This window comes from Erithacus rubecula, assembly GCF_903797595.1.
Source record: "Erithacus rubecula genome assembly, chromosome: 6".
NCBI lineage: Eukaryota > Metazoa > Chordata > Aves > Passeriformes > Muscicapidae > Erithacus > Erithacus rubecula.
The window spans coordinates 11,335,512-11,345,358 of NC_136688.1; the positions used below are offsets into that span (position 1 = coordinate 11,335,512).

General features: G+C 45.4%; 2 protein-coding genes across 2 annotated transcripts; both read left to right on the forward strand.

The window, feature by feature from the left end:
* Window positions 1–306: 306 nt before the first annotated feature.
* LOC306803427 (olfactory receptor 5J3-like) lies at window positions 307–1,233 on the forward strand (the record flags this gene model as incomplete). The annotated part of the gene is made up of 1 exon (XM_079308830.1): window positions 307–1,233. One exon carries the CDS (start codon window positions 307–309, stop codon window positions 1,231–1,233), a length of 927 nt encoding a protein of 308 aa, XP_079164956.1.
* A 3,694-nt stretch (window positions 1,234–4,927) lies between these two features.
* Window positions 4,928–6,296, forward strand: LOC306803422 (olfactory receptor 5AR1-like). Its single transcript, XM_079308824.1, has one exon. It carries the CDS (start codon window positions 5,078–5,080, stop codon window positions 6,020–6,022), a length of 945 nt encoding a protein of 314 aa, XP_079164950.1. The 5' UTR covers window positions 4,928–5,077; the 3' UTR covers window positions 6,023–6,296.
* Window positions 6,297–9,847: the final 3,551 nt, after the last annotated feature.

Sequence of the window (9,847 nt, forward strand, 5' to 3'; positions counted from 1 at the left end):
GTCTTTTAAAGCTTTTATTTGGTTTCTCCATATTTCAGGTTGTGCTGGATGATTTCAACATCCCAGACTGAGCACACACAGGGGATTAAAGGCAGCACCAAGGTAAAGCTCCTCAGGTCTGTGTTACCTGCAGCTTCTCCCTACCCATGCCATGACTTCTACCCAGCACTGTCTAATCAATCTGTGCCTAAACTCTTGGTTTGGATCTTGTAGGATTGTCTCCAAGCAGATCCCACTGCAAAGATGGTTTTCCAGCCGGAAGAAACCGCTAGCAAGGAGTTCACACAGGCAACACACTTTGAAGGAATGCCAGGAAGCAATTGCACCCAAACAACTGAGTTCAGCTTGGCAGGATTCACTGAGGACCCTGCAACTCAGGTCACCCTGTTCCTGCTATTCCTGCTCACCTACCTTGTCACCATCCTGGGGAACTTGGGGATGATCACTTTGATCAGAGCCAGTCCCCTGCTCCACTCCCCCATGTATTATTTCCTAGGTAACCTGGCTTTTGTGAACCTCTGCACTTCCACCATTATCACCCCCAGGATGCTGGCTGGGGTTTTGTTGGGGAAGAAGGGAATGGCCTATGCCTGGTGCATGGCTCAGGTGTTCACTACTGACCTGTTTCTGATCACTGAGTGCTTCCTGCTGGCCACGATGGCCTATGACCGATATGTGGCTGTTTGTCACCCCCTGCTCTACCCCCTTGTCATGTCCCCAGAGCGCTGCTCCCGGCTGGTGACAGGGTCCTACCTCCTGGGGCTGGTCAACGGTGTGGGACAAGCCATCGGCATGTCCAGATTGTTCTTCTGCAGCTCCAGCACCATCCATCTGTTCTTCTGTGACATCTCCCTGCTGATCTTGCACTCCACCTCTGACACCACTGTCAGCCTTGTCATCCTGAGGACTGCTTCCTCTGTGCTCGGCGTTCCTACCATCCTGGTGGTCCTGCTGTCCTACATGGCCATCATCTCCACCATCCTGAGCATCAGCTCGGCCGAGGGCAAGCGCAAAGCCTTTGCCACCTGTGCCTCCCACCTCACCACTGTCAGCACCTTCTATGGGGCCTTGATTTTCATGTACTTAATCCCCAGGTCAGACTCCTCCAGGGGAGTAGATAAATGGGCTGCTGTGCTCTACACTGTGGTGACCCCCATGCTGAACCCATTTATCTACAGCCTGAGGAACCAGGAGGTAAAGGAGGCTTGGAAGAGACTCAGGAAAATAAAATGAGTTTTAACTTTGTGGCCAAATACAATGGAAATGTGGATGGTACCCTGGAATTTTTGTGAAATATATCAGAGAGGCATTTTTGGGGCCTTCTGCACTTTTATTTAGATGATGTGCTGGCTGATTCAATATCAGCTGAAAATAATTTCATTCCAGATTTGGTGTTTGGATGAGGCTTGGAGCAACCTTGACTAGTGGAACCTGTCCCTGCCCACAGCAGGAGATTGGAACTGAATGAGCTTTGAGGGTACTTCCAACCCAAACCATTCCAGAATACTGTGACATATTTGGTGTTAATGTTTGGGTGCATGAGCATTGCATATGTGAAAAAACCCCAAACCTTCCAATCAGTGCATTATCTCACCCTGTGCCATATCCATGGTAAAATCCAGACTGATGGGACTCTCCTAGAGACACAGAACAACTTGGGCTGGAGGAGAAGCTGCTCAGTTGGGTTAAATCAAGGCAGGATAAATGTAGTTTGCTGATTTATTGATGACACAAAACTCACAGGCACTCAGGATCACTCAGCTGAATCCTTTGTTCCCAAGTCTTGCTGATAATTCCCTGGTTGTTATTTAGTCTGGCTGCCTGGATCAATCCCCCTGAGCTGTTCATGCTCCTGTTTCTCTTTTATCAGCTGTGCTGAGCTCCCATTGCAGGGACCCCAAAGGTCTTCAACTCACATGCCCACAGATGTGGAGATATCCTCATGTTGCACCAGGGGAGATTTCAGTTGGATAGAGGGAAAATTCTTCCATGGAAAGGGCTGTCCAGCCCTGAATCAGGCTGCCCAGGGCAGTGGTAGAGTCCCCATCCCTGGAAGGGTATCCTAGTGGATATGGCACTTGGGGGCATGGATTAGTGGTGACCTTGGCACTGCTGTGGGAATGGGTGGACTTGATGATCCTAGAGGATTTTTCCAACCTAACCAATTCCATTACTCTGGTCAGGACCATGAACTGGTTACTCTTTATGTAGCTCCTATTCTTCCACTCTTCAGCTCCTCCCTGCCACCCTTAGGACGTTGTTTAATTTAGGTGCAGACAAGATTGTACATTTTTCTTTAAATAGGACTTAAAATTATTTCTAATGTTTTATTTAAAGCATAAGCCCCCCATAATTACTAATTCAATAAAACATTAAAGCATTTAAAACATAAGCCCCAGAGCAACACATTTTTGATCCAGGGCCTTACAACTATTGTTTGGCAATACAAAAATATTTGAGTAATAGTTTGAGAAACCATTCAATTGAGGTCCCTTCCAACACTTGCCATTCCAGGATTCTCTAGCTGGTTTACTGAGTCTCCTGAACCCATTATGAAGCACACATTGCAAATGGATTTTGAAAATTAGCTTTCCTGGTCAAAAATGGGCAGATGAAAACCAGATAACCTTGGAAAAGGGAAAATGCTGAGCATTGCCCATGGGGAGTAATTGGCCCAGACACTGAGATAGGAGAGCAGCTGTGGAGGTTGTGGTGGCCACCAAGAAGGAGATGACCCATTGATAGTTCCTGGGTGCAAGGACATCCACCAGCAGCTGGAGAAAAGCATTAACAGCCACTCAGGTGCCTTCCTGCAATTTCCTGTAAGGAAGCTCTGACTGAGAGCTGGAGCAACAGGGGAAGAAAAGCTTCTTTGGGAAGGTGAGGGGAGAAGAGAAATATAGAATTAGAGAAAAAATTTAAAATCTTTCAAATTCAAGCCCTTAGCAAAAATCCTTGTTTTGGTTTTCCTCTTGACAGTGTTGTGTTCACAAACGGCCTCACTCAGGCTCTGCAGGCATCAATTCTGATGGGCTGTGGGCATCCCATCCCTAAAACTCCAGGGAGAAACCTCAGGATGGGTCCCAGGGCCTTTGGGGAAGGCTCATTCTATGCCTCAGGTGCCTCAGAGACCCTGTGGTAATTGGTCACATGAGGATGGGGTAAAACTTAAATATTCCAGCAACATTAGAGGATGGTAATGAAAACTTCCTGATTTTGGCCAGGCTGATTGATGGAGCTTATGCACTTCAGCTCAAGGACCTGTGAGTATCATATTAATCAGAGAGGGTGACATGTTAAGTGGTTTTGAGACAAGTATTTGCTGAGTGGGGAAAATTGTCCTTCCCAAGTGTTTGCAGAAGCAGGAGTCTCTCTGTGGAGGTTATAACAGAATATAATAACAAATAACTCCAGGAAATTGCCAAGGTCCTTCCTGAGGGCAAAACATGTACTCCAATACATCTGAACCTTCATTCCTAAAATTTTGGATTAATATTCCTCATATCAGCAGAATTAGGAGGCACACTCTGGGCAAATTGACTAAAGGGTCAGTTTGAGACTAAAAGTCTTAAATTCAGCTCACCATTATCACCAGAAAAGGTGAAAATAAATTGCATCAGGAGAATTCCTGCAGAGTTTTCTTTTCATTTTAATTAGCAGTTGCAACACTTCTCCAAACCCTGGTCTCGCAATCCCTGTATCTCAATTTCTTACACCAGTTCTTTTTAATTCCCTGTGATCCCAGGAAATTATTTATATATTCCAAGAGATAAATTTGAATATATATAGAATTTAAATATATAAAATTATATATTAGGAAAATATTTATGTTTAGTAATTATATCTATAACTGTATATATAAACCTCTAGATTAACTTTATGTATATTTTAAAATGTTCATATATTTAATTATGTATTTATATAGTGGAAATAAATCCTCAAGCTGCCATTTAACTCCCTGAAACTAATTGAGCTGATTTTACCTAATTGTGTTTATTTACCAGTGCAGGTCTCCTCCTTAAGGAGCTGCTTCCAAAGTCATCCATTCCCAAGGGAAGTTTCTTCCTCCAGGGCTGGGCAGTGACAAACCCTTTGGTGTTCCTGTGAATGAAGACTACAAACAGCAGGATTTTTGCTCAAGCTTTGATGCTCTTTGTGAGGGTAAATTATTCCTGTCTTCTCCACTAATACTGGGAGAAACCTAGGAATTTATCATAGAATCCATGGTTTGGGTTGGAAGGGACCTGATATATCCTCCAGTGATGATCTATGGGCAGGGACACCTTGCACTGGCTTTGGTTGTTCCAAACCCTGTCCAACTGGCCTTGAAGATCAATCAATTGGCAGTACTACCTGAACTATTTCCCAAATTATATCTATTTATTTCTGTTTAGTTGAACTGTATCATCTTAATTAATCCCCTGGTTCATCATGGCACCACAGCATTTTTGAGGCTTACAGACTTTAAAAACCCTTTTCTTTCTCCACACTTGTCACAAGAATGACACAAGTACCACCATATTTTAAGGGGTTTTTAGTACATCGAATCACTTACTTGAATCTGAATTTCAGTTTCTTGGGAAGGAAGAGAAGAAATTTGTTTTATTTTTGTTCTGACTCTCCTGAAGAAAATTTTGAAGATGTTCTGGTCTCTCACCAGTGCTTTATCTCCTCTGGACCTTCTAAACCAAGGGAATTTGGGGTTGTTTTTTGTTGTTTTCAGTTTGTTTTTCAAATTCATAATGGTTTCTAAAGTCAGGATAAATGGGATTTAATGCTTTGGATGTGGTTAGTAACAACCCCCTTAACTTGTTTGGGAGTGGAATAAACCTTCCACTGTGCACAGTGGTTTGTCAAACCCAGTCAGTGGCTAAGCCAGACTAAAACCAATAAAAACAAATTTGGTAGTGAACTTTGGTTACTTTGAAATGTATTTGAACCAAACAGTAAATTCTGCAGTTCTTGCATCTCCAGGCTGTGTTTGCTGATAAAAACGCAGGCATTTATAACATGTTTGTGCAAAAAGCAGGGCTGTCCTGACTCTGCATCTCGGCTTTCCCACAGCACCTGCATTAGGATGGCAGCCCAAGGAAATGGAACCCCTGGTGCTCACTTTGTCCTGCTGGGATTCTCTGAGCAGGGCAATGTCCAGGTCGTGCTCTTCATGGTGTTCCTGGTGATGTATGTGATCACCCTGCTGGGGAACCTGGGGCTGCTGGTGTTGATCTGGCTGCTTGCCCAGCTCCACACCCCCATGTACTTCTTCCTGAGCAGCCTGTCCTTCCTCGACCTCTGCTATTCCTCCTGCATCACTCCCAGGCTGCTCCGGGATCTCCTGGATGAGGACAAGGTCATTTCTCATGCTGCGTGCCTCATGCAGTTCTATTTCTACGTGGTCTTTGGCACCACCGAGTGCTACCTGCTGGCTGCCATGGCCTACGACCGCTACGTGGCCATCTGCCGGCCGCTGCTCTACTCCCTCTCCATGTTCCCGGGGATCTGCCTGCTCCTGGTGGCCGCCTCCTGGCTGGCTGGGCTCACCAACGCCGCCCTCCACACAGGCCTGGCCCTCGGCCTCAGCTTCTGCAGCCCCAACGCCATCAACCACTTCTACTGCGAGGCGCCGCCGCTCTTCGCTCTGTCCTGCACGGACCCCGAGCCCAACGAGCTGGGGATGTTCCTCATGGCCGGCGTCAACCTGGCTCCCACCATGCTGGCCATCCTCCTCTCCTACGCCTTCATCCTGGCTGCCGTCCTGGGCAGGCGCGGGGCTGCGGGCCGGCGCAAGGCCGTGTCCACCTGCGCGTCCCACCTGGCCGTGGTGCTGCTCTCCTACGGCTCCCTGCTGTCCATGTACTCCCGGCGCAGCTCCAGGAGCTCCCGCCAGCCGGACAAGGTGGCCTCTGTCTTCTACACCATGGTGACGCCCATGCTGAACCCCTTCATCTACAGCCTGAGGAACCAGGAGGTGAAGGCCGGGCTCTGGAGACTGATGGGGAGGAAACATTCAGCTGAAAAATAGAATTGCCTTTTTTGTGTTTGCTGCCTGGTGATATTCCAATTTCAGGACTTCAAGCCCTTCTTGATCACTTGTAGAGCTTGAGAACCAAGGACCCTTAATCTGATTACAGCTACTATGGCCGTTTCCTTCTTTTAGGATGTAAAAAAAGATCATTTTTTTTCTTTTCTATCATAAACCTGATTGTGACTCTTTCTGATACCTGGATCTGACTCTCTGGGTTGTTAGACAGCAACATATCCCAGACGATGTAAAAATAAAATTAAGCAGAAGAGTTTCTAAAGTGTTCTCCCTTCTTCCCAATTAGCAGCATTTCTTTAAATCCCAAGCTGTTTCCCAAACCCTGACTCTCCATTTCTTGCACCAGTTCTTTTTGCTTCCCTGTGATGCCAAGAAGCCAATTATATATTTTAAGGACAAATTTATATATATTTAAAGTTATGTCTATTTTATATAAAAATATACTAAGAAATTATATTGAAAACTTTCCTTATATACATATATATTAAGGTCTTTCTACATATAAATTATATATATATACATATATATTATATATATTTGGCATATATATTTTTTTATTTTTATATTTATATATAAAGAAGTATATGTATATAAACCCTCAGGCTTCCATTGAAGTTCCTGAAACTCATGGTGTTTTCTTACCAGTGCAACTCTCCTGCTGAAGGAGCTACTTCCAAAGTCATCCATTCCAAGGGGAGTTTCCTGTGGGCCACCACAGGGTGGGCAGTGGCCCAACTCAAGGCCCAAGCTTGCTCCAAGAGCAGAGAGCCCTCATCTGGCATCTCCTATAGATCATGGTGGAATTACAACCCCTGCTCTCTTTCCTGGCATTTTGTTCATATTTTGGTTTTCTTGCTAAATTGGTTTTGCTTACTTTGGGGTAATTGTGTGCTTTTCCCTCTAAATAAACCACAGAGGCAGGAAAAACATCTATGGGAACTACAGTGAAACTGAGCACAGAGGGAGAGGCAGGAATGCTGACCAGGAGCAAACATGGGTTAGAAACAGTTACAGAATACCAGAATCCTTTAAGTTGGAAAAGCCCTCCTAGGATCATGGAGCCCAGCTGTTAACCCAGCTCTGCCAAGGCCAGCACTAACCCAAGCGTGAGCTCAGTCTGTAGAGGAGAGACCTGAGTGTCCCTCTGAGAGCCTAAAGGGGCTCCTGGAGAGCTGCAGAGGGGCTCTGGGAAAAGGCCTGGGGTGGCAGGACAACGGGGAATGGCTTTACACTGATAACATTTAGGTTGGATATGGGGAAGAAATTCTTCCCTGGGAGGTTGGTGAGGCCCTGGCCCAGGTTTCCCAGGGAAGCTGTGGTTTCCCCAACCCTGGAAATGTCCAAGGCTAGGCCGGATGAAGCTTGAAGCTTGGGATAGTGGGAAGTGTTCCTGCCTATGGCAGGGGGTGGCACTGGATGAGCTTCAAGGTCTCTTAACACAGTCCATGCCAACACATTGACCCTCCAGATTTTTTGTCCAGGGCCTGGATCTGACAAAATAGCCAAAGAAGTTCACCTTGTCTTTAATAAGGAAAAAAGTTTCTTCCTTGTTTTCCTTCGCTAATTAGTCTCTCATGGCTCATTAAGAAGAATGAAAGAAGTTGTTGAAAAGTTCCATGTTCTGAGAAGTTCCATGATTAAGAAATCTTCTTGGCAAAGCCCAGAAGATCTTGTTAAGCTGGTGATCCCTTGAAGGGTGGTTGGTCTCCCAGGATCACTTCTTGCTCTGGGATTGGGAGCAGCATCCCTTGTGGTGGAAGTAGCTGTGAGCACCTGTATGGTGCTGGGAACCCTGGAGCTCAGACCTGCTGGTGGGCTTTCTCAATTCTTCTTTTAAACTGAAAATCTTGAACTGAAGGAGTGTGGGTTTATATTGGATAGAGGAAAGAAATCCTTCCCTGGGAGGATGCTGAGCCCTAGCACAGGTTGCCCAGAGAGGCTGTGGCTGCCTCATTCCTGGAAGTGTCCAAGGCCAGGTTGGACAGGGCTTGATCTAGTGGAAGGTGTCCCTGTCTGTGGCAGGGGGTTGGAATGGGATGAGCTACAGAGTCCCTTCTTACCCAACTTTGATATCAAAATCTTTTTCTTGCCAAGTCCTTTATTGTTTAATTATATCAAGTACAACTTCTTCATCCAGGTCCAAATCCACCTTTCCCACTTTCCCCCAGACCTAAAACATCTCTGCTCCTGCTGTTTTTTCCCAGAGAACAAGCAGACTACTCATCTTCCACTTTTCAAATGGAAGTGAACTCTCATGTAACTCCTCAGAACACATCTCCACAACACAACACTGAAGGGAAAAGTTTTCTGCTTCCACCTTTCCCTGCTGCAGCCAAGGCTTATCCCTCTGCAGAGCCCAAACTCATCCCACCCCAAAAGGTGTCAACAGGTGAGGGAAAACCAAAATGTGAAGAGTGGAGAAGAGGAGGAACAGAGGGAAGTGTCTGCTGAGCTTATGCAGATCGTCTGAATTGTGGAAGAAAGTTGCAAGATTGCACTCAGTGTGCCCTCAAAAACAACAAATATCCTTTGGAATTTGTTAGGATGAGCAGAAAGTAGGTTTTTTCCATTATAAGTGCCTGCCTGGAAATAATGGACTGCTGGTCTCTCCCCAGTGTTGTGGCCATCCCTGTGCCTTTTTTATTGAGCCATGATTAGGAGAACTGTTGGTTTAGGTTTTTTTAGGACCTTTTCCAGACCCAAGCAGTTCCCAACTATGTGTGTATCAGGTGTTAAGGATTCTTTCACCTATGGAAACAGACACGTGCTTATATTTTGGGTGGAACACTTAGGTTTTCATGCTGTGTTTTGGCACTTGGACACTTGCATTCCCCTTGATATTCCAAGGTGTATCTTGAGGTCCTTACTCACATCCGTTTTTTAAGTCAGGAAAAAATACATTTTAAAGCCTTTAATCTTATTCTTTTACCAATCTAATTTTAAAATACTCTTACTCTTCCCAAATGCTCTCTCCCACCCAAGCAATTTGACTCTGATAGTTATGAGGAACTTTATTGAAGTTTAGGGATAAAGACAATAATCTTGCAAGAAACTTACATATTCATAATTGAAAAATAAGTTATAAATCAATAAAATCATGATTTTTGCTTCCCAAGAGAAAGAGAGGAATAATTGGAGCAATACTCTGGAATCATTCTGGATGATTTCTTCTGACAGCCTTTTGGCCATGAAGGAAAGTCAAGTTTGAGGCTCCCACTCCTGTTTCCTTCCCAGGAACATGTGACTTTGGGGTCTATTTCTCCAGGATAAATATTGTAATTGAGTTTTGTGAGAAACTGTGGAAGAACCTATACAGAATTGTAAGGATCAGGGGAAAATCCAGTTATCTTATTTTTTTATTCTTTGCTTTAGGGGAACAGTTTGCTTCCAAAAGGGTATGGAGTGGCAGGACAACAGGGAATGGCTTTAAGCTGAGAGAAGGTTTGGATGGGATTCTGGGTATAAATTTTTCCCTGTGAGGGTGGTGGGGCCCCAGCACAGGCTGCCCAGAGGAGTTGTGGCTGCCCCATCCCTGGAAGAGTTCCAGACCAGGCTGGAGGGGGTTTGGAGCTGCCTGGTCTAGTGGAAGGTGTCCCTGCCCATAGAGCATGGGACCAGATGATCTTTAAGGTCCTTTCCATCCCAAACCATTCCAGGATTCCCTGATGCCAGCAGAGGTTTAACATCCTCCTCCTGCCCTTCCCTAGAGCTGCCTTCACCTCCCTGTTCCTCAGGCTGTGGATGAAAGGGTTGAGCATGGGACTGAGCATGCTGTAGAAGACAGAGAACACCTTGTCCCAGCTGCTG